The sequence below is a fragment of the Euprymna scolopes genome, chromosome 11, assembly GCF_053919585.1.
Source record: "Euprymna scolopes isolate OS-2025 chromosome 11, ASM5391958v1, whole genome shotgun sequence".
NCBI lineage: Eukaryota > Metazoa > Mollusca > Cephalopoda > Sepiida > Sepiolidae > Euprymna > Euprymna scolopes.
Window position 1 is genome coordinate 146,119,134 of NC_136492.1, and position 25,864 is coordinate 146,144,997.

The 25,864-nt window shown below is 33.6% G+C and overlaps 1 protein-coding gene across 1 annotated transcript in view; it reads right to left on the reverse strand.

Moving 5' to 3' along the window:
* LOC145288101 (neuroendocrine convertase 2-like) overlaps positions 1 to 25,864 on the reverse strand; it is a 415,880-nt gene that overhangs the window by 25,297 nt on the left and 364,719 nt on the right. The window contains exons 8-10 of the mRNA XM_080136159.1: positions 7,597 to 7,769; positions 3,080 to 3,319; positions 736 to 836 (exon numbers count right to left, since the gene is read on the reverse strand). Of these exons, the coding sequence (XP_079992285.1) occupies positions 736 to 836; positions 3,080 to 3,319; positions 7,597 to 7,769 (514 nt within the window). The remainder of the gene's footprint in view (positions 1 to 735; positions 837 to 3,079; positions 3,320 to 7,596; positions 7,770 to 25,864) is intronic.

Consider the following 25,864-nt stretch of genomic DNA (forward strand, 5'->3'; position numbering starts at 1 on the left):
TATTCCATCCTTGGACTAAATTGTTCAATTAACAACGAGATTATAAAACTTATTCCTAATGGAACCTGTGGAAATTGTATGGTTGCCTTTTGCATCTGTTTGTATGATGATTTCATCTGTGATGATTTGACATGTAAAGTTTAAACGATTCTTATGTTGTTCAGTTGGTTAATAAGAGTGAATATTAAATTGAAACGGGAACCCAAAAAATGTAGGAGCATGAAAGAAAATATTTTTCTTCAAACAAGAAATGTATATTTGGTTTGATAATATTAAGAATAATTTCCTTTATAAAAATAATTGTCAACTAAATGTTTTCATGTACGGGATAATTATGTTTACACTTTGTATGAAACTTCCTTCTTAGAGGAAGTCAACCTGGGTGAATGATGTTTTGCTCGACCGGAATATTTATTAAATGAAACCAAGGTTTTAACCTTTTAATTTAAATATCATTCCTTACCATAACAATAATAATTTTAAGTGATGACATATGTACCAACATGAATATGCATCAATATTTCAAACTAGTTTACATTTCATGACCCGCTTTTTCCTATGAGTGATAGATGTACCAAAAAGCAGTTGAACTAAAAATTCTGGAAAATAAATCATCCCACTTGTTCAACTTCTGTCAAGTTTGTTGGTTTAATTAAGACATTTTTCTGTCTTCTCTAAAGATTGCTTTGTTGTATCTCAGAACTGTTTTTATAAATGATCGAGAAACATGCTTACTTTGCCTGCAACACTAAAGCAATGCACCCTGAAGCCAGAGGAGCGGCACCTGATGTGCCCTCAAAGTTCTCAATGCACTGACCATGAAGTCCTGTGGTCACCTAAAAAGAGGAATAAACACTTTTACTTAGACTAGAAAAACAAAGAGAATCCTCACGACCTTTTTCTGTCCAGAATGAAATTTTTTTCTTCAATTGTTTAAAATTTAATTGGTTCTCTCATTTTAGTGATTTAATGTCAGACATGTTCATTATCTCTAGATCTCTTGACATTTAAAACTATTCAAAATATGTTCAACTGGAACATCTTTTCAAAATTATGAAGTAAACCGTCCTTATTCTGATCTTAACAATTACAGCGGAATCTGTTTTATCAATAAAATAGCTAAAGTACCCGTTTATGCTGGGGTTCTCAACTTAAAAAAAATAATAGCCAACATTTAGAAATTTGATCTATTAAATATTTTTTATTCATTTTTTATTTTGAAAAAAAAAAAAAAAAAAAAAAAAAAAAACAGGATTTCAAGTTCAGAAATAAATGAAATACTATATACTATAGCTAGAAAAAAATGTCTTGTGTAAGATTTGAACTAAAAATAAAAAGCATTCCAATTGAAGATAAATGCTTTATTATCTAATGAAAATATTTTTCTTTTTAAAAGGAGTTCAGCCCTACTCTGAACTCCTTTAAAAAGAAAAATATAAACATGAATTATAAATTATAATTATATTATAGAATATATATATATATATATATTATAAATAAAATAGATTCAAAATTCTGTTCAGATTCCAGACTTCATTAGGAAGATTTTTGAGTTCAACAAGATATACCCAAAGAAGGTCAGAGGTTATGCAAGCCAAAATATTGTGAGGACAATATTTAAGATGAGAAAAATAGTCTGAATAACCAAATAATCCTCTCTCTCTAATATATATATATATATATATATATATATATATATATATATATATATATATACTTACCTTTATAGAAACAGAGTGAAATAGGATTTTAGGTACCTATAGAGAATATAGATCACGTTATCATTGATATTCTGGCAAGATTATGCAACTATTCCGAAGGTGTAGAATGAAAAGTTTGCGTTTTTCTGTTTTTGATGTTTTTATTCTTGGGAAACACTAAGTTTTTTTTTAAAAAAAGGTGTTTTTTTAATTGAAAATGATAGTCAATGTTTAAAATGCTAGCAAAGAGTCGAAAATTAAGTGGAAAAAAATATAATTGAAAAGTCATTGTATGTCAATTTTAATGAAAATAAAATACTTGTGAAATTTAAGGACTGTGCTAAAATAATAACCTTTTTAGAAAACCACTTAACATAAGGGAGAGACTTTTTAGCTATTCTGTACAATTTAATAAGCAAAAGATACCGTTTGTCAATTATCAGTTATGAATATTTCATGCACCGTCCGGTAGTCTACATAATCTACTGGGAATATGCTGAAAAGAATATCGTCTGTATTCTGCATAAGTACCGGGTTTTATTCAAGAATGTTCATAAATTATAATCAAACTAAAGAAAATTAGTTTTTCTGACAAAAACAAAAAAAACTTTTATTTAAAAAAATTAGTTTTTGATTGCTTCTCTGAAATCCAATTGATACTCACCACTTCGATAGGTATATCAGAATTTTTATAGGAATTTTTAATACCCCTAACACGAAACTGTGAATAAAATATAAAAAACTCGTAATTTCTCTTTTAAAAGTGGGTTGTTTGTTTTCTTTATGGATTATACTTCCAAAATAAACTATTAAAGTTGCATAAAAAGTAATAGAAATATTATTTTTTTATTTTTTAAAAACCAGTAATGAAATTAATTGAATTTTACGAGTTCAGATTTTTCAATTTTTAAACTTTAAAAATCTATCAAAATTTTTCTATTGATTCTATTTTTACGATATTTTCAGGGTCAATGTGAAATTTTATGCTCTTATATAATATGAATATAATATTTTAAACAAACGTTTTTTTTTTTAAATTCACCCCCATTTTGAAATGTCTATTAAAGAGTAAATAATTAATTTACTCAAAGTTTTATATATCACAAATTGAAGATAAAAGATCAATAAATAATATATTCAAATTTAAAACAAAAAAAGTAGTGTTTTTAAGAAATTTACCTGTAAAGTCCGAAGTTTAAAACATTTATTTAAAAAAAATAAACGTTTTTTTGTTTTGTTTTTTTAAATGAAACCTTGGTCCCTGCTCCTTTAATTGAAAAGAAAATTAGGGTTTGAATTTCATTTTTCGAGTAGTTATAAGCTTGGAAAGACAGGGTGTCGAATTATTCAATATTTTTCAAAGTTTCTGACACACCTACCACTTCGATGTTTCGATGTTGCACATTTGCTGTTGGTTTATCTTTCTGTCCTCCTGTTGGAATGACAGCCATGGTTGATGTGCACTGTTCCATAAAATATGGTATCTCCCCATTATTTGAAACAGAACCAACAGCCAAAGTCTCGATACTTGAAACATAGCCATCAGCATTACAGTCATCAAAGGTCAAACCTCCATTTCCAGTCGCCCACACGTAAATTACGCCCAAACCGTTTCGGCCCTTTTAAAGGAAAAATAAAAATATAAAAATTATTTACCTGCTGTTCCAATCTGTTTTAAAAACAAGTGAAAAAAAAGAAAAAAAAAAGAAAAAAAAAAGAAAAAAAAACGGAAAACACATTCAGGTCAGGTTAAAACAAGGGTGATTGATTTTTCTTTTCTTTTTCCAACTTTTAATGAAAAAAAAAATAGAGTAAATGACGAAAATGTCAGTTTATAAATATTGGAAATATTTTAATGAAATCCTAATAAATTTTTATAATTTATACATGTCTACACATCTCTATAAGAGGCGCTGTCTGTATGTTTAAGTTTGAAACATTTTTATTATGCCGATTGAAAAGATGCATTTTACATTTGTTTAATCAACAAAATAAGAGGATATGCGTTTCAGTTTGTCTGGATTTGAAACCGCATTTCCAGTCGATCATGCTTAAGTTTGAAATAACATTTTCAGCAGTCGATCATGCTTAAGTTTGAAATAACATTTTCGGCAGACCTGGGAAGGTTTAAAATCTTTGACAAAAAAAGATAAAACCAATTCATGAACTAACATTAAACTAGTTTGGTATACATGGCCAAAATCTTTAAGTGAAGAGAGGGTTTCATCCGTCTGACGTGTATAGATTTTAAGAATCTAACCTGAATAAATGCAAAATTCAAGCTTCTTTCTTACACTAACGGTTTGTAAGATGTGAAATCAGTAGGATAACTAACTTATAATTGCGATTTATCAATTTTTAGGATCGTGGTTGCCTGTGTCACAACTTTGTTGAAGTCGAAAGTAGTATATCTGCAGGACCATTTGAGTTCGACATTTAATAGAAATATTTCACTAATTCACAATTTTACATAAAAAAATAAAAATGAAATCTGGAAAATAATGACACTCGACAAAGAACACAAAATCACTATATTAACATGAAATAACATTTATTTGTTAGAATCGTTAAAATAAATTGTTTGAACATAAATGTTTTCTTGTATGAAATGTTCATAACGAAAGAGTAATTATATGAGGATTTTTGTGAGAATAGCATGAGGTTTGGAATTGATTTTTTTATGATCAGAGTGTCGCACGGGAGCTTAAAGGTTCATGTGGCTATTTTTGAGAAGAACAGTTCAAAAATCCATATAAGCAGATACAGGTGTGTGTGTGTGTGTGTGTGTGTGATAAGAACAATAGTTCAAAATAAAATTGTTTCAAGAAAGATTTAAACTCTCGATCGATGGGGTAATTTTCCATGATGGGAATTAAAGTTCATGTGCATTGCGTGTAATATCAGGGTGGGGGTTTTAAGTTCTCCTGCAGATGGAGTTATCCTGAACATATGCTGGTCTTGAGAAATTGAAGAGGAAAACCGATTTGATTTTTTGTGTCCGAATCTTTATATCCAGGCCTTCTTGAACGTTCCAGCCTGTTCACTGTATTTCTGCACGAGGGAGCATAACATATTCCTTTTGTTTTATGTGTGCAATGATCACATCACGATGTCATGGTGATCACTATGAAATGTTTCTGTTGGGGATTTATTCTGGCCTAGCATTGCAGTTGTTACAGGTCAAATGAAAACATCCTAATTCAAATCAATTTAATTTTATACAATAGACACACCATTTTTTTTTATATTGCATGAGGAGTCTTATTGATTTCCAACTTTGCAAGTAATACTCATGTGAAGAGATTGTTATTCCAGAGGTAAACTTTGACAGAAGATTCTACATGGGCTTCTGAGGGTGAGAATGCATTTATCAACATCTTCAACCATTTGATTGAATGCCATTGTAGATTAAAAAGTCAATTGCAGTTTGTCATCAAATGTGCTCAGAGTACTACTAGTATTCAGGGACCTTGCACAATCCAGGAAGATGCTATATCCGGAGTTAGTGGAAGGAAACCACTTCATAGCAGTTGAGATGGTTGGAGGAGGAGATCTGCTTTCAGTGGAGTTAGTCAACAAATCAGAATCATTTCAATCAGAGTTTTTCTGACCTATAATGATGATTGATCTAAAGTGTATTACTCCTCAAAGACTTCTGAACAAAACTAAAGAAAGCAAAAACTATTAAATGACTGAAGCTGAGGTGATGGTTCACATCATTTTCAAGGAATTGATTTACTTAAATGTAGCATCTCTAACCTACAATGTAAACCTTTTATAATTCAAGGAAAAACGAATGGGGTTTCTCACTAGCTACAACTAGATTAGTAGTGTGAACCTCAGGTTTCGAGATAATTAGGTGGGGGTGAACCACCGTCTTATGTTCTTATTTCGCACTTTAAGCTGATGCTTAAAGTGAAAATCAGATTAAAATAATTTTTTTTTTTTTTTTTATCATTCAATTTTTAGCCTAAACAAGGCACAGTGCCACTTTGAAGCAGGGGGCTACTATCAGAGACATAAGTTGCAGCGACATTATGAAGGGGGATGAGTAGAAAGATGTTTGTTCACATTACACTTGAACTTCTGCATATCAGTACAGTTGAGAAAGCAGAATCCCGGAAGGGAGTGCCAAAGACCTGCAGTTCTGGGGAAGAAACTATTGGAGTAAAAGGCTTTCTTGCATCTCGGGATCTCTACTGTAAAGGGGTGGGACTTAGTTGCTTGTTGGGTTTGTCAGGGGTAGTTACGTGGATGAGGTACAAGTGTTTGCAGTTCGTCAGAGCATTCACCATTAAAGTATTTGTAGAACCAGCAGAGGGATGCAATATGCCGTCGATAGGCTGAAGCCTATATGACAGTTCAGAACCTATCAGGTTGGCGACTCTTTTAAACTCTGTCCAGGAGCAAAAGACAAGCAGCAGATGCACCAACCCAGATGTGACAACAGTACTCCATACATGAGCGAATGGTGGCCTTATAGATGTACAGGATACTTTCAGGTGTAAGTAGCTTTCTAGCACGGTATAGGGAGCAAACCTTTTTTGCAGCAGCCTTGGCAATGCTCTCAATGTATCTATTCCAGTTCATATTCCCTGTAAACGTTAGGGCCGAGGAGTTTAAAAGAAGTACTTTCAGGCAATGTGTTCTTGGCCATTGCTATTGGTTGTAGAGAAGGTTTCTTGTAGTTATTGAAGGAAACAAGCTTAGTCTTAGCAGCATTGAATGTGACCATCTATTTTTGTCCCCATTCCACTACAGATTGGAGGTCATCCTCTAGTGTTTCTGCTATTTCCTTGGATATATGTTCATTTGTTTTCCCCTCATATCTGTTATAGAGAGTGGTGTCATCGGCAAATATGCCCATTTCCGAAACAATTTTATCAGAGAGGTCATTTATGAACATCAGGAATAATAGAGGTCCAAGGATAGACCCCTGAGGTACTCCTGCATTTATGTCATATTGTTTAGATGTACAACCGTCGAGGACAAATCATGTGATAGGAGGAGTTTGTAATCTGCACTCTTCAAAAGAAGTTGATACACACCATTAGTTTACGTAGATTTTGATAAAACAAGGACACCTAAGCATGATGCACACTAACCTAATGTTTGATCAGAATCAATTTCAGTTATCAAAGTCTCTCAGAGGTATGAATGAGTACTGCCACCCCATTTTTGGTATTAGAGATTCTTCAAGGTGTCTTCTACTCATGTTTATTTTGCCTTAGTTTGACTCAAAACATAGTACTCATCTTGGAGGGACCATCCATACCCACTGACTCCATCCTGTTTTTCTTTTCATCCCCCAATAATCTCCGTCCCTACTTAGAAACTGACTTTCTTGTTTTTGCCTCTTAAAACAATTTGGAAAATATTTATATTTAGTTAAGTTTAAAAGGGTCCTGAACTACAACAATTGACATTTTAATTGTTTTTTTTTTTCTTTAATTTTGGATGTATTTAGATATCTCACTCGCCATCAATGAGACGGTGTGTGTGTGTGAGAGAGAGAGAGAGAGAGAGAGAGAGAGAGAGAGAGAGAGAGAGAGAGAGAGAGAGAGAGAGAGGAGAGGGAGAGGAGAGGGAGAGAGAGAGAGACAGAGACAGAGAGAGAGAGAGAGAGACAGAGAGAGAGAGATATTTGAAAAAATAAAAATAAATAAATAGAAGCCAAACCACACAGTATTATTCAACAAGATCGACTCTATAGGATGAATGTGGCATTTTGGTGGTTGAAACAGACCACTTCAAATCTACATCCTACCTCACTCCTTTTTTGGTCTTGTGCCAAAACTTGTTTTTTATGAAAAAATAAATTGGGCAAAAATTGATTACAAATGTCTTTGTTTCCAAAAAAGGTCATCAAAAAAAAAATAAATAAATACATTCATACTTTTTTGACGCCTTCTTGTAGAGCGGCTCTGGCAAATGATTTAGGGGCTTCCATGGTTGCCCCATCATCCAGTGGACCCCAAGAAGCACTGTAAATATGGATGTAGTTGGGCTTGAAGAGGAGGGCTTTAGATTCCAGCAAGTCTGTGATGGTACCATCCAGCATTCGAATGCCTAAAAATTGAAACGATTTTAGTGAAAAAAGTCTGACTTGATGCAAACCAGTGAAAAAGTCTGATAAAATTATTTTTGAATTTTTAAAATCAGGAATTATAATTGTGATCATTTGGAATAAGAAGAACACCGGAATGCCAGAATATATTGAGATACTTAAAAGTCAGGCATGACTAATCACATATAGAGAGAAAAGGGAAACCAACTACTTTTCTGAGACGGCATAAAAATTATAAACAGAAAAGAACAGTAAAGAGCAAGACAATTCAAAAGCAGAAAGGCATTTGCTGGGAAACGATAAACTATTAAGCGAACCTCGAATAGAATTTAATATAATATTGAACCATTAATTATACATAATAGGTAAGGTAACCATGAAAAAACACTTGTATAATATTCATTTGTTAATATCTTCGCTAAGAATGCACTTCATTGAAACTCTGCACGATTATAGAAATCTTAATATTTTTTTGAGTATTCTGTCAAACAATAAATTCTTGTAAAGTATAATTTACAGTCTTAGATTGTGTTCTGTTATGACAAGCTCTGTTTCTTATTTTGTATTGTATTGAGTTTTCTTTATTTTGGTTGGGATTATTATATAAATATTAATATTCGCTTTAGGTTTACAGAAGCTTTTGGCTTGTAAACTTAACTTTTACTTCTTGATTTTATATGCATACTATCTGTTCCCGCCCAACCACACGTTGCCATTGTAGAGTCTGGTTGATGCAAGTATTAGATTAATTTGTATTGCACAGACACATGCACACATGGATTCACACACACACACACACACACACACACACTATGCAAATAGTAGGGAATAGACAGTTTAAAGGCTTCAAAATCCCATATTCGGGTCTCAGCTATATTATTTATTTAATCCTTTTTATTTTTTATTTACCATATGAAGAAAGAATTTTAAACAATCGTACTAAAAAAAAAAAAAAAAATGAAACAATGGCTTATCAGCATGTACCACTGTGTCAAAAAACTGTATTTAATGACATGTATGATCTATGTAAACACAAAAGATTTAGTATGGTGGCGTAACTGTATAAGAACAATTACTTAGCATATAAAAAATATTACTCACTTAAAAAAAAGATTTATCTAGCTTAAGAAAAGATGAAATAATGGCTTATCAGCATGTGACGAAAAACAGTATTTAATAACATGTACGATCTATGTAACCACAAAATATTTTGCACAGTAGCGTAACTGTATGAGAACAATTAACGTCTATGGTATATTTAATGTAAACTATTTTAAGAAATCTTGGCTTGTGAACATGTCTCGATGTGTCGCAGTTGGTTATTAAGTTTCTATTTTGTTTATTTTATTTAAAACGATTGCCTGCTTTAGAGAGCGACACCATATTCCATAATTTCTGGAGCGTTCGTATTTGTAATAAGATTTAGATTCTAGAATGAATGAATTGTCAGCTCTCAGCCAATGGAATTTGGCAAAATGTGAGAAGGGGGAATTTATTATTTTTTAAATTAATTTAAGTGGAAATGTTTTCTCAATCATTAACTCATTTCTCTCCAATAGGCTCAGAAGAGTAGTGGTCGATGGACAAAAATCAGAGGCCTGCAATATAAATGCTGGAGTCCCCCAGGGGTCAATCCTGGGCCCAACTCTCTTCCTGATCTACATCAATGACCTCCCTAAACACATACTTAAATCATTCGTTGACATCTATGCTGATGACATGACCATCTACGGCAACACATCAAAGGCTGTAAATGACAAAGTTCTCTCTGATTCTCTCTCCTCTGATCTCGAGCGCATGGTTCAGTGGGGGAAGACGTAGCTGGTTACCTTTAATGAATCTAAAACCAAACTCCTATCCTTACATCATCAACACTGATCCCCATTTGGCATCAATTGTAATGGATGGCTCTCGTCTGGGAGAGGCCCCGTGTTTTGACAAGCTTGTGGGTTTGACCTTTACTCCTGATCTGAAATGGAACACGTACATCAAGTCTGTTACCAAGGTCGCTGGAAAGATGGTGGGATCCTTCCACCGCTCCAGAAGATATCTCACTACTGATGCAATTCTCTATCTATATAAAAGCCAAGTACGTCCAAGGATGGAATACTTCTGCCATATCTGGGCAGGAGCTGCTAAAAACAGCCTATCCTGCCTTGACAGAGTACAAAATAGACTTCGTGGCTTAGTGGTGGATGCCCTTTTCTCTACCCTACAACCTCTCTCCCACAGAAGAGACGTTGCGAGCCTATACTTGTTTTATCGTTATTTCCATGGCAGGTGCTCGTCTGAACTCCAGTCTCTCATCCCCCCTCGCCAATCTTTCACGAAAAACACCCGTCTAGCTGAATCCACTGTGAAAAATTTCCCCCACTCTTTATCTGTGCCTAAATCAAAACATGGATTCCATGAACAAAGCGTCTTTCTTAGAACTGCACGCCTGTGGAACTCTGTTCCGTCTGCCTGCTTCCCACCTGACTACAACTTGGATGTCTTCAAGTCCAACGTTAACAAATTCCTAATGAACCGCCCTCTTAAGTAAACACTTCATCAAATCTTCACACTAACGTACTGTACTTACAATAACCCTTATCCCTGAGTGGCTTCCGGGCCTTGATAAGTGGTGACCACCGTGTAAAAAAAAAAATAAAAATAATTGGGAAATGAAAAGATCATAGTATGTCTATGAGTATATGATCCAGTTAAGGTGAAATTCCATATCTGTCGAAAGTGCAGAAATCCTTCTGGTGATGAGTGGAGGGAGCAGAAGGAGGATTTGTTATTTAGAGGGAAATATAGGGACTGCTTCCTCTAAAGATAGTTGTGATTGTGATGATGTTACTCCTAGGAATAAATGTAGGAGTCTATTATAATGAATAAACGCGTCTACAAAGGCATTCTAAACTTACATAAGATAGTGCCTAGTAGTCAAGAGATAATAAATTTGTGTGTGGCAAACCTATGGCACTTTGGACCAGAGGGGAATTTCTGCAATCAAAATATTATATAGACCGTATATATATATTACTGACATGCAAAAGTTCAAATATAAGATGAACAGACACCTTGCTGCTCAACTCCCTACAGAGTATCCTTGCAACTTATGGCCCTAATAGAAGCCCCTCCCCCTACATAAAAGTGGCGCTTGTTTGGGGTAAAAATGAAATTAAAAAATAATAAATAGTGATCTATATTGATATGTAGTAAGATTGTAAATGTAAAAATAAAGAACAGGTTAAAGACTCCCAAAATTTATACTAAAATTAGATAAAGTACTTGATAAAATTCAATTGTAAGTGATACTCTTCTGAAGGTCGAAGGTCCAATCCTCAGCATGGGTGATTTGAATAATACAATTATGATCATGATAAATGAAACAAGTGTAACGGTGACATTTGTTAAATGGATTTCTATTTCTATTTTTTTTTTTTTAACTTTTGTGCCATTCATGTTGTACACATATCCCCCCCCATTCTGTACAGATGTAATCTTCCTTTAAGATCAGAAATAATCCCGACTTTTAAGGCTCACATTTAACATCCATTGTAGTTAAATCATTTAGTATAGCGTCTTAATTAATTAATTAATCAGTTATTTAAAGAATCTTATTAAGTTTAACAGAAATAGAATAGCCCAAATGGAGGTAATTACACAAAAAATTCTTCCTTTGGAGTTGTCTCCCTTGCATTATGTTTTTAATTTAAATGAAAATGCACCTGGGTATCGATTAGTGATAGGGCGATTCCAATATTTTTCCCGATTCCGATACAATTATCGATTCTGCTCTAAATTCCTGATCCCGATTCTTTATACATTTCTAAATATTTAACTACAAAGTTGTTATTTTTCTCGATAACCGTAAAAAACACACGCTAAATGTGCATATATTTTCTAAAAGGTAAAAAACACATTTGTAGTTTTACTGGTAGTTCAAAATGAATATTATTTTATCATTACTACGAGCAGTGGAAGATTTTGTTTCAAACAAAATTAATTAAAAACAATAATTAAGGGAATCATTTTGGCATCGGAAATAGGCACACATTTTCCCGATTCCAATACACCAAAAGATTCTGATTTTTCAGATTCCGATTAATCGTCCCAACACTAGTATCGATCTTCTGTGTCGTAAAACTTTCTTTACGATTTACAGACCCATCTTCAAACCCAGAGTTCGAATTCTTGCAACCCCTCTTTTCCTTAGTAGAGAACAGGAAACATATTCAACACCCGAAGAAGGTTGTAAGGTACAGTGACCGAAATGTTGTGCTAATAAGACCCAAGATGAGAATAATTGTCCGATTAATCACAATAATATAGAAATAGAATACATAGATTTTGTATAGGTTTTTGTAACGCAATTTAATTGGAAAAATAGATGGGTGCATGCACTCGGGCCCTATGTACTGTTCATAACTTTATGTGCACATGTGTATATATATATATATATATATATATATATATATTAAAAAGTTTGACTCATGTCCAGGTAACCTACATCTAAAATTTCAAATGTTTAGACCCAAAATTGGCGGAGGTGTTTGGTAGAGTCTGCAAAGGTCAACTCTGTAAACTGTCAAAGTACAAAATAGACTTCGTGGTTTAGTGGGGGATGCCCTTTTCTCTACCCTGCAACCCCTCTCCCACAGAAGAGACGTTGCGAGCCTATCCTTGTTTTATCGTTATTTTCATGGCAGGTGCTCGTCTGAACTCCAATCCCTGGTCCCCCCTCGCCAATCTTTCACGAAAAACACCCGTCTAGCTGAATCCACTGTGAAAAATTTCCCCCACTCTATATCTGTGCCTAAATCAAAACGCGGATTTCATGAGCAAAGCTTCTTTCTTAGAACTGCACGCCTGTGGAACTCTGTTCCGTCTGCCTGCTTCCCTCCGGACTACAACTTGGATGTCTTCAAGTCTAATGTTAACAAATTCCTAATGAACCGCCCCCCTAATTAAACACTTCATAAAATCTCCTCACTAACGTGATGTACTTACAATAACCCTTATCCCTGAGTGGCTTCCGGGCCTTGATAAGTGGAGATCACTGTGTAAAAAAAAAAAAAAAAAAAAAAAAAAAAAAATGACTCTTGCCAGCCAAATTTTCGCCCCAAAACTAATTAAAAACTTGCTGCACGTCTGAATTAGACAAACAGATAGATTGATTACTCTCAACACCAACCTTATTTACTACTTGCATTTATATCTGGCTTTGCTTGAGCTCTTTGTGCTGCTCATAACTTGCCCTACGTGTGAATACACTTTATGTAAGATTTCAAATGTTTAAACCAAAGTTCGTCTGCGTAATTTTGTAGAGATCGCAGAAGTCAATTTTTTAAACTTTGACCCCAATTTTGACTTCTTAACATTTATTATTTTGGTATCAAATCAAAAAACAAAGTTTTACCCATGTCCACGTTTCCTACATTTAAAATTTCAAGTCTTTAGACCTATAATTGGCAGAGGAATTTGGTAGAACCTGCAAAGGTCAACTCTTTAAACTTTGACCTTTTGGCAGTCAAATTTTCGCCTCAAAACTTATAAAAATGCTTGCTGCATGTCTGAATACCTGTCATGTATAAATTTCAAATGTTTAGACCCGAAATTGGCTGAGTAGTTTGCTAGACATTTGAACTTTGACAACTCAAATTTTCGACCCAAACCAATTGAATAGCTTGCCTTATCTCTGAATACTCTATGTTAAATTTCAAATGTTTAGACTATAAATTGGCTGAGTAATTTGGTAGAGACCAAATCTTTTTAAATTTTGACCCAAATTTTGACCCCTTAATATTCTTTTGGGCTCAAATCAAACTATAAAGTTTGATCCATGTCCAAGTCACCTACATTTAAAATTTTAAGTGTTTAGACCCAAAACTGGCAGAGTTTGGTAGAGTTTTCAAATGTCAAATCGCTGAACTTTGACCTCCGGACAAGCAAATTTCTTGCTGAAAACCGATTAAAAAATTTTTCTCAAATCTCAATACTCCTTATGTCAAATTTCGTGACCGAAAATGGACAGAGTTATTTGGTAGGGAAATGTACACAGACATTTTCACTTTTATAGAAATATAGATATGATCTCATCAATAGATAATGAAGCAAGATTCCTTGAATTTAGATTTTTTTCTTAAGACATTTTCTTGAATCAAAATTATCGAAAAGGATCAAAATTAGAACATATATACATATACATACATATATACGTGTGTGTGTGTGTGAATAAACTATGAACATATATGTATTCCTTACAGGGATGAAGGTGAAAGCTTCAGTGTAACTTAAGTGCCATTACTACCTACCTCTACTCACGTATTGCGTACTTGAAGTAAATAATAAAAAATAGATAAAGTATTATATCTCCTCATAACATTTTACGTCGACATAAATATATTAGTGTTGAAACTATTAATTGGAATCAGGAATCAGAAAAATTGGGACTATTGGGATATCAGTATTAGAAATAATTGTGCCTATTTTCCGATGCCCAACACGATTCTTTTAATTATTTTTGTTAAAATTTAATTTTCCATAAATCCCATTAATAAGGAAATGTTAAATATTTTGTGATTTTTTTACTTCCCATAAAACTAAAATCTATAGGTCACATGTATTAGTGTATTTTTACATTCGCAAAAATATAAGTACATATTACACTGATCTTTTTACATTTTTACATTTGCGAAAATATGTGTACATATTACACTGATTTTTTTACATTTTTACATTTGCGAAAATATGTGTACATATTACACTGATTTTTTTACATTTTTACATTTGCGAAAATATGTGTACATATTACACTGATTTTTTTACATTTGCGAAAATATGTGTACATATTACACTGTTTTTTTTTTACAATTTTACATTTGCGAAAATATGTGTACATGTTACTGATCTTTTTACATTTGCGAAAATATATGTACATATTACACTGATTTTTTTTACATTTGCGAAAATATGTGTACATATTACACTGTTTTTTTTACATTTTTACATTTGCGAAAATATATGTACATGTTACTGATTTTTTTACATTTGCGAAAATATGTGTACATGTTACACTGATTTTTTTACATTTGCGAAAATATATGTACATATTAAACTGATTTTTTTACATTTTTACATTTGCGAAAATATGTGTACATGTTACACTGATTTTTGCCATAATCCCACCCCCTTAAATACAATTTTATATTTAAAAATTTAATCTGAATCGATAATTGTATTGGAATTGGGAAAAATATTGGAATTGTCCCATCATTAATATAAATAGTGGTTGAGGGGTTTGTTCTTTGCTAATGGAGTCAGAGATGGTTTCCTGGCAAGGTTTGAATCTCCCGACTGGCGGTAATCGTGACTCCCTGCACTGATGATTCCCAAAAGGATGAAACACTAGTGTCAGTAGGTATTAAAAATAATTAAAGTAATAATTATATATATATATATATATATATATATATATATATATATACTAGCAAAAGTACCCGTCGTTGACTGGGTTCAAAAACAGCCTACAGAAAATGGACTGATTTATTAAAGTATGATAGGTTATGAAAAGGAAGGGTTGTAAAGAGATAGCTTCGAATTTGGGGGTATCAAAACCAAAGCAAAATATGATGAAAGTAAAATTAAAATAGATAAATCCCATAATTTATTATATCATACCTGTTCACACTGAAACGCTTATCACAATATTCTGTGGATTTATATTAAAAAAACCTTGTTAAACTTTGTGACATATTTCCATTCTATGGAGGTCAGGTGCGAACGGACACCCCATAATTTTATTATACCATATTTCTTCAAACTGAAACATGACTATCAAAGTATACTTACGCAGATAGATATGAAAAGTCTTTATTAAAGTTTGTGCCTATTTCCATTCTATGGAGGCCACGCGCGAACACAGACCCCACAATTTTATTATATATATATATTTTATTATACCATCCCTATTTAACTTAATACATACTTATTAAAGTATTATTATGTACATCTATATCAAAAACACTTATGAACGTTTTTGTTATTTTTAAATTTTTTATTTCCATACTTTGTGGACCAGGCGAGAACGCAGACCCCACAATTTTAATGAATCATCGTTCTGCCAGGTCAAACAAACTCATTCATGTGTCTCGATACATCTTCTATCGTTATATAACCATATAGGAGCCTATTCCTGACCAGACACACACACATACACACAGACATTCAGCTTTATATTATAATATATATAGAATATGTTAAGACGAAGAGTAAAGTGCCATAGGAACTTTATTACATATCAAATCAATAAGCGTTACAAAAAGAGGAATAGGGTTCGCTTTATCATTGAAAATTTACTTTTGAACATAATCTTATTACTATACTAGAAAGCTGCCTGATGTAGCCCGGTCGTAAAATATGGATAAATGTTATATTTTAATTAATCCAATGATAAATGAGACATGTGCATGCGAATACTTTTTTTAAACAGTTCATTTCTTGTAAGTAAAAAAAAATATACTTGAGCTAAGATCAAAACTAAGATCTAAAGACAGCGAGTCAAGTAGGATAACAATTAGACCAGCTTGTCAGGTTTTACGGCCATGCATGTGCATTTGTGAAACAGTTGAAAACAGATAAAAATACGAGATTCTGATTTTTTCATTTGGACCCCATAGCAGCCTTTTTTCTGGATGAAAACCGGTTATAAATTTTTTTCCACATGCACGATTATCCTCTACTAAATTTCAAGAGTGTAGATAAAAAATTCGCTGAGTATATAGGTTAAGAGTCCCCACAAACACGTTCTCATATATATGTTTTATTTTTTTATTAGTTTTATTTGTTTAGCTACATAGGTTTCAGATGTTGGACCATGTTTATGATCCAACAGCCTCGTCAGGCCTCATAGAAGTGGTTGTTAGTTATTGGAAAAATGTGTTTTTAAAACTGAAATATTGTCAACACCCGCCTCTCCCCTTTTCTTTCTTTCTTTCTTTTTTTTCTTAAAAACACTTTTTCCAATAACTAACAACCACTTCTGTGAGGTCTGACGAGACTGTTGAATCGTAAACATGGCCCAACATTTGAAACATATGTAGCCAAACAGATAAAACAGTAATAAAAAAATAAAACATATCTGCTCTGCAATAGTATTGAGCACTCTTTTCAAGTTTTTACTAATTACCAGTTTTAACATATATATATATATATGATTAAGAGGGAGAGAGATAAGTGAAATAGTTTCCGGAAAATTTAATACTGTGAGGCATTTGTACATTTTAATCATTTATAAAATCAATAATTATCCGCCATGATGAAAATAAAGCTTACATAACTGAAGTTATGGGTTTAAAATTGTTTTCATTTTATAGATTTATGCCCCCACTCACTCTAATCTATGACTGAAATTTATTCTAAATTTAAGAATTTTCCCATGTTTTTAATCTCATTAAAACTGGGAGTAAAAAGAATAAAATATTCAGTGGATTTCTCATGTTCCATAGGGTTCTTATTTCATACAAAAAAAATTGCACATGACACATAGAACACTCTGCCTATGCAGGGTATCGTTTATACATAATTTCGAATTTTTATGTCATATAACCTAAACGTAGATAACTTATTGTTTACGCTTTGTAATCTGTTTAATATTAATCTATACTTATATTGGCTTCAACTCAAGTTGTTCTGTATGGGAAAAGGCTTCAAATTCTTTGACGAGTGCAGTTTTCAAACTAATGGAAATAAAAAGAAATCAGATTTGTTTTAGCCACAAACAAATTCTCAGAAGAATTTGGTGCTTCCAAAATTTTGTTTCTATTGTGATTTCTATCACAAACGAAAACATTACACGAATGAAAACAGTGACATCACACGTCAAACTAAAAACGGTGACATCACATTCACATTTGAAACTAAAAAACAATGAAGTCAATTAAAGAACTCATGGACATTGTGAAATTTTGGAAATTATTATTTTCAATCTTAAGTTGATGCAAATATTGACATAAAAGTGGTGTAAAACTGTTCTGCTTGGTGAAATAATTTACCAGCCCTCGGACGGGTATTCTAATAAGTCTAAAAACAGATACTGATATCTTAGCATTTAGTTTTTGCACCTGCTTGCTATACATTGGAGTCCGTTTGTTTTTTGTGCTGCCTATTTGATATTCAATTGCTTATTACATTGTCATTTGTTAATACAAGTTTTTGCCAGTAAAAGAGCATTTTAAAGCGTTATTAGATATATCACCCCGATTAATATAGAACTATTTTTTGCAGATTATTAACACATAATATGCCTCTGCGATATTCCCACCCATGTTGAGCTGAAAACGACCTTCGTTAACAGAAAGAGTCATCTTCCATCCTGATGATTATCGTCCTTGCACAGCACTAAGGACCAAAGACCTATAAGAATTTGGCTGGGAAATCTTGTCCAATCCTGCATATTCTCCTGACCTAGCTCCATTGGATTATGATTTATTTCGAGGATTACAAAACCATTGAGATTGCCTTGGGTTAACATTTCAAGAGGAGATTGAGCACGAGTTAGATTTATATTTCACATCAAAACAAAGAATTTTACAAGTGAGACATAAGCATGTTGGCAGACGGAAGCAGATTATAGAAAGCAAAAGTCGTTATTGTTATGAAAAAATATTTTCAAAAAGAGTTTTGCATTTTAAAGTTGAAATTTTAAAACGGCAAAAACTTTTGCACTGACCTGATACTTTAAAACCAGACAATTATCAATTACGAGGACAACTGAGAAAGGAATTCGACAAGAATGTATCCGATATGAAATTTGATAAAGGCATTTCAAAATTGCTATACAAGAGAATTTCAAAATGTCTTCTTTGTTAGCAAAATTACATTCCAGCACCTTTCCTTAACCTTTTTCCATCCAATGTTTACAGTTAAACTTCCTCTTTCAAACAATATCTTTATTTAGGATGGAGAGATGTTCAGCTGACAAGATTTAGCAGATGAAGGAGTTGGTGTCAAAATGGTCACTTTGGAAAATTTGGAGGTTAAAGCGATTCAAAAATGTCACATTCCTCAACCTTATCTAGAGATTTCCCCATCTACATCTTAAAAAATAAAGAGGGAGTCTGAATTTGTTAAGAAACGGGATTATATAACTGTCGGTTTTAATAAGTATCCATCTAGCATCAAAATACTGATCAATTTTTTAATAATTTGGTTGAATTTCGAGACTCAAATGAAGAACCTGTGATTGTTCATAACTTCAGAGAAGAACTCTAAAAAAAAAAAAAAATTCTAACTTAGATATAGAAGAGAAAAAAAATGGTTTTAGTGTTTATTTGAAGACAGTGCTTATTTCAGTGAGAAGAACCAATAAAACGCCAAAGTTTTTTAGAGTTTTGTTGAAATAAGAGGAGCAGTTGGCAATAGACACATCAAAACATTTCACATTGAAAGAGAAAATAAATACTATAGAATTTTACCTCAAACTTCAATCTTGAGAGAATTCAATTCCACCTTATTGGGGCTAGCTCAGCTGAGCATTTTTAGTATAGCAGAGATGAGATCAGACCCCCACATCTTGGAGGTATCAAAGGTTTTTATGATATTGCAGACATGAGAAGAGGTGATATTACAATCATCAAGTATGTTTTCAGTCTGTATAGGGAAATTTGGGAGGGAGTTGTTTGTTGGGTCTAACAAACTTTCCTTGTACAGACTGAAACCAAACTTGATTAACTAAATATCACCTCTTATGTCCGTGATATCATAAAAAAAACTGATACCTTCAAGATATGGGAGTCTGATCCCATCCCCACTATACTAGTTAAAAATGCTCAGCTGAGATAGCCATAATACTTTCCAAACTCTACAACAAATCTTGCTTCCAAAATAGCTGGAAAATAGCCTGTGATACCAGTGCACAAGAATTCTGGGAAAAGAACTGATCCATTCAATTATCACCGTAGCGGTCTCTTTTCCTTCCTTGCTAAAATTCTTGAATTATTCATCAATGATGCACTAATCTACCACCTCACAAAAGCTAATCTTTCTGACCGACAGTATGGATTTAGGTAATCTTGTCCTACTGCAGATATTTTAACTGTCATCTCTGAATGCATATACCATGCACTGGATAAGGTAGGGGAAGCCAGTGCTGTAGTCGATGTATCCAAAATCTTTGACAATGTCTAGTATGAAAAGCTCCTAATGAACACTAAATCATGCAACATTACTGGATGAATACTAAATTAGAACCTTTTTAGACAAGAGGATAATCCAGGTTGTCCTTGATTGAAGTACATCCAAATAGCATAATATTAATGTGGGAGTGCCTCAGGGGTCGATCCTTAGACCTCTATTATTTCTGATATTCATAAACGATCTCCCTGATAATATTGTGTCTGAGATGCGTATATTTGCTGATAATACAATGCTCTATAATAGACACGAGGGAAAAACGGATATACACATATCTAAGGCAATGGAAGAATCCTTAGAAAACGACCTCTAGACAGTAGTGGGATGGGGGGGACATAAATGAATGATAACATTAAATGCTACTAAGACTGAGCTGCTTTCCTTGCACAAGAAGCCTTCTAAATCACTGATAGCCACGAGAGAATTATTCCTTCAAACTCCTTGGATTAACATTCACATGCAACATGAATTGGAACAAATACATTGAGGATATTGCCAAGGCTGCTACAAAGAAGGTGGGTTCCCTTTATTGTGCTATTGTTCTCACACCTGAGAGTATCTTATACTTCTACAAAACCACCATTCGCACACCATGCATGGGGCATTGTTGCCACATCTTAGCTGGTGTATTTTTCACTAGTTTCTCCCTCTTGAACAGGATCGAAAGACGATTCTCCAATCTAATAGGTCCTGCACTGTCAACTAAGCTCCAACCCCTGTTCCATCGCGATAATGTTGCATCGCTATGCCTGTTTTACAAGTACTTTAATTAACTCATCGCACTTGTACCCCCTTGGCATACATACCTCGACAAACCTGTTTAGCAACAAAATCCCACCCATTCACTGTTGAGGTCCGTAAATACCGGAAAGCCTTCTACTCTAATAGTTTCTTCCCTTTGAGTGTTAGATTTTGTAATTCCCTCCCTATTATCTGCTTTCATGACTGTGCTGACACGCAGAAGTATAAATGTAATGTAAACAGGCATCTCGCCTATTTCCCTTTAGCATGGTCCCAAACAGTAGCCTCTTACATCCAAGTGGCTATATGCCTTGCTTAGAGTGAATGTGATTAAAAAAAATAATAATCAAGTCTAGAAACTTAATGTTTAATCGTGAATCATTCTTTTTTATTGAACTTAAAAACGATTCCTTCAAATAACAGACTACAATTATTTTCATAGGCGAACACGTCTTGTCTCACTGTCCCAAATCTTTGGAACAGTCAGCATTTTTTTTTCCTCTACATAGAGCGCATTTGACTCATCTGCACTTCAACTGGTTTGGGCGTCAGTTATGAAATGTTTGAATCATCTCGTATAAAACACCAAGATGAATAGCTCAAAAGTGATGTGTGCTCTTTTGTGTGTGCATTCAGCGTGACTACAGTATTGTCAAAGGTAGTGTTAGACACAAGGTTATCCTTGGTCGAAAATGATTAAAAATCTATATCTTACTCTTAACTAGAATCATCCTCGTCACCACATTTAGGGGTCGATAGCCCTTAAATGATTTTTTATTCATAAAATATATATTATATATATATTTGGTTAGTTTTTTTTATCCGTGTTAGAAGCATTGACTGAAATTAATTTTAAAATAAAATATGTACGAAATACGTTTGAAGCCAAATTACAACGTAAAATTATAAAAAACAATTTTATTGTAAGATATATATTTTAGAGTAACACTCTCTCGTATTTTATATTTTTTTGCTTTTTCCTCGCCATGATAACTTAAAGGAAAATTGAATAAAGAGTCCACGTGATGTTAACTGCGATGCTGTTTTTGAAATGCTGGAAGAATGCATTTGGCAGCGTTATTTGAAAATCAAGGTAGTTTTTTTTTCTATGTTAGAAGCGTTGACTGAAATTTTAATTTTAAAATAAAATGCATATGAAATACATTTGAAGCCAAATTGCAAGTTTTCATAATTTTGCATTGTAATTTGGCTTCAAACATATTCCATACATATTTTATTTAGAAATTCACACACACACACACACACACACACACACACACACACACACACACGGTAGCTGATTTCAGTCTTGACAGACAATTGATACCCACTGTAAGGGTGTTTGCGTGTGAAATTTTTATGCCAAGAGTTGCACAATCTCCAACCACACTGAGTCAGTATTGTTGAATATCAGTGGCAAGTGAAGGTTCAGGACGATTGAAAACAATGCCGAGATAAGCAGAGAGCACATATAGCACCTAGAATTCCCAAATGGTCACCCATCTGGTACTAGTCAGGCTCAACGTTGCTTACTAATCTGACGAAAATAGGTGTTTCAACGTGATTATGCCGTATACACACACGCACACACACACACACATATATATATATATATATATATATATATATATTGGGATAAAACGGGAAGTGGGGAAAGAATAAAAATCAAAAACTTTGCTTAATAATACCTTCCGAACCAAACAGCAGACAGCACACTAGTTTCCAATTTTTTCATAACCAAAAACAAACATCAATCTCTAAGTGAGATTGTAATCTAAATAGGAGGAAAAAGAAAACGCTGTGTGGAGTTTGGGGAATGAGTGTTGTCCTTCCAAGATAAGTGCAATTTGGAAGAGCCAAAAGACAAAAAATTGAAAGTGGAGAATGGGCATCTTCGAGGATTTCTATTCCCAGGAAAAGATGGCTACATTTTGACCCTAGTCTGAAGAAAGTGTACTTGGTTAGAGTTTCAGTCAATACAACATCTGCTGAAAATTTGTACCTTTGTCGATTGGCTGATACAATCTTAAAAAAAAAAAAAAAAGAAAAAAAAAGAAGCGGGGATGGAGGTTGAACACGTACAGACAAACAAGAAATTGCTTTAAAATATTCTCAAAATAGCAAATGCTTTGTATACTAATCTGCACAATTTGCTGTTAACATTTTGGAAATCATGTCTATCAGGGCCAATGCTGTTTAGAAAAAAATGACTTTTCCATAAAAAAAATGATCAATATAAATATTCTTTAAATAAAATGAATGTCACGTTTTTAAATATTTTTTTTAATGTTTTGTGTTTTAGTCAAGGTAAATTTTGATTTGGGAACAATTCATTTTACAATGAGAAAAATTGAATTTTTTCCCCTTAGCAACATTAAATCAATCGCAAATTATAATTATAACTGTTTGATCATTGCTAAATTGTAAAACAGATGATCAAGAAGAGCGGTGTGTGTGTGTGTGTGTGTGTGTGTGTGTAGGAGGAATTCTTATGTAAATTGCTATTACATGGTGCAGTGTAATGTTTTCATTACTTGATACTAAAATGGTGCAGTGTAAGGTTTTCATTACTTGATATTAAAATGGTGCAGGGTAAGGTTTTCATTACTTGATATTAAAATGGTGCAGTGTAAGGTTTTCATTACTTGATATTAAAATGGTGCAGTGTAAGGTTTTCATTACTTGATACTAAAATGGTGCAGTGTAAGGTTTTCATTACTTGATATTAAAATGGTGCAGTGTAAGGTTTTCATTACTTGATATTAAAATAGTGCAGTGTAAGGTTTTCATTACTTGATATTAAAATGGTGCAGTGTAAGGTTTTCATTACTTGATACTAAAATGGTGCAGTGTAAGGTTTTCATTACTTGATATTAAAATGGTGCAGTGTAAGGTTTTCATTACTTGATACTAAAATGGTGCAGTGTAAGGTTTTCATTACTTGATATTAAAATGGTGCAGTGTAAGGTTTTCATTACTTGATATTAAAATGGTGCAGTGAAAGGTTTCCATTACTTGTAATTAGGTTGAGTAAAAAGTGCTTGTGGAATTTTAAATTTTGATGTCAATGTTTTTACTTTTAAATTCAGATGAATATATCTCAGCTCCAAAAAAATTTATTCTTCCAAATAAACACCATCAGAATCAACACAATTTTTGTCAATACAAAACAAGTGTATCATGCCAGTAATGTAAAAATTTTGCATTCTGGTGGCAGTGATATCACTTATGTTTTTGAAGCAGAAAGTTGTCGAGAAGCTTGAAAAAGTAGTAATCGGCAGGTAAGAGGTCTGCAGAGTATGGCAGAGTTTCGTAGCCAAATTCGTTCAACTTTTGCAGGGTCGGTTAAACAACGTGCACTCGGGCATTGTGATGAAGGAGAACTGGACCTTTTCTGTTGACTAATGCTGGGTGTTGTTGTCGAAGTTTCTGATTAATTTCATCCATTTGTTGACAGTACTTCTTCGTCCTAATGATTTTGCTTGCATTCAAAAACTAATGAATGAGACAGGTTGCCAACCACCAAATAGTCAGCATGAGGTTTTGGTGCAACGTTGGCTTCAGGATGTGCCATGGATCTTCCTCGGCATCGAACCACTGAGTTGATTTGTCTTAAGAACCTTCTTTTCATCGCAAATCACAACCCGGTAAAAGAAATGGGTCGTTCTTATTGCATAAAATAAGGGAAGATGACTCTTCATAACGACATTTCTTTTTTTTTTTTTTTTTATTACATTTTCACCCCAAACAAGGCACAGTGCCACTTTGGTGTAGGGGTCTACTATCAGGGTCAGCAACTACTGGGGCACTATGTAGGGATTTGGGCAGCAAGATGTCGGTTCACGTTGCACTTGAACTTCTGAATGTTAGTACAGTTAGGGAAGCAGGATCCTGGAATAGAATTCCAGAGTCTAGCGGTTCTGGGGAAGAAACTACTGGAGTAGAAAGATCTTTTACATCTAGGGATCTCTACTGTGTGGGGGTGGGATTTAGCTGCCTGTCGGGTTTGTCGAGGGTGTCTGCATCGTGGGGGCACAAGTGTCTGCAGTTCGTCAGAGCATTCACCATTAAAATACTTGATGCAACGTTTCATCGATGGGACAGAGGCTGAAGCTTAGATGCCAGTTCAGGGCCTATCAGAATGGCGACTCTTTTTTGAACCTTGTCTAGGAGCGAGAGACTAGTAGAAGACGCACCAGCCCAGATGTGACAACAATACTCCATACATGGGCGAATGGTGGCCTTATAGAGATACAGGATACTTTCAGGTGTCAGTAGTTTTCTAGCACGGTAGAGAGAGCCTACCTTTTTTGCAGCGGCCCTGGCAATTTCTTGTGGTAGATGTTCAATTCCTGAGGCACCTATTTATCAAGTATTTTGTCTTTCCAATCTCTCAAATGGTTGGAAATCGTTATATAGTTACGTCTAATTTAGAAACAAGTTCTCGAAAAGTTGTGCGTGGATTGGCTTCAACTAAGGCTCTTATTGATCGTTGTCAACATCCGATGGCCGATCACTATGCTCATCATCTTCAAGACTTGTCGCCACCACGAAATTTCTTAAACCACCGCAGTACTGTGCGTTCAGTAGTGGTTTCTAGGCCAAACATTTCGTTAATACTGTTATGTTTCAGCAGTAGGTTCTCTACAGTGCAATTTCGGCCTAGCTTGAATTGAAATAAGAAAACTGCAAATTTGCTTATTTTTTTCATCTTCTATTGAACGTTCTGAAAAGACAATTATTTTAAAACCATTGTAATTTAAACGATTGGATAGAGTGAAAAACGCTCTCAAAAATGAAATATAAAGTAAAGGTATAACGAAAACGTATTTGAATCAAAGTGTAAAGTTCCACAATAACTTTCTTCTCAGCCTAATAGAATTTGGTGATCAACAAATTTGGCAAAAATATAAATATTAATTTGTGTCCCAACACACACATGTCCATCACTTAAGTAACATACACTCTCTCACTAACAAAACATACATGCTAATATACACACATAATTTCATATCTATTCTATTTACACACACACACGAACCGGACTTCAGTCAGAAAAAAATGTACTAAATTTCTCCTTACATACAAAACAACTCCTTTCACAAGAACGTTCACTGGAACTCTGTACTTTTACAAACTCTTTACATTGAGTTTCCAACAAAATTTATTTTGTTTT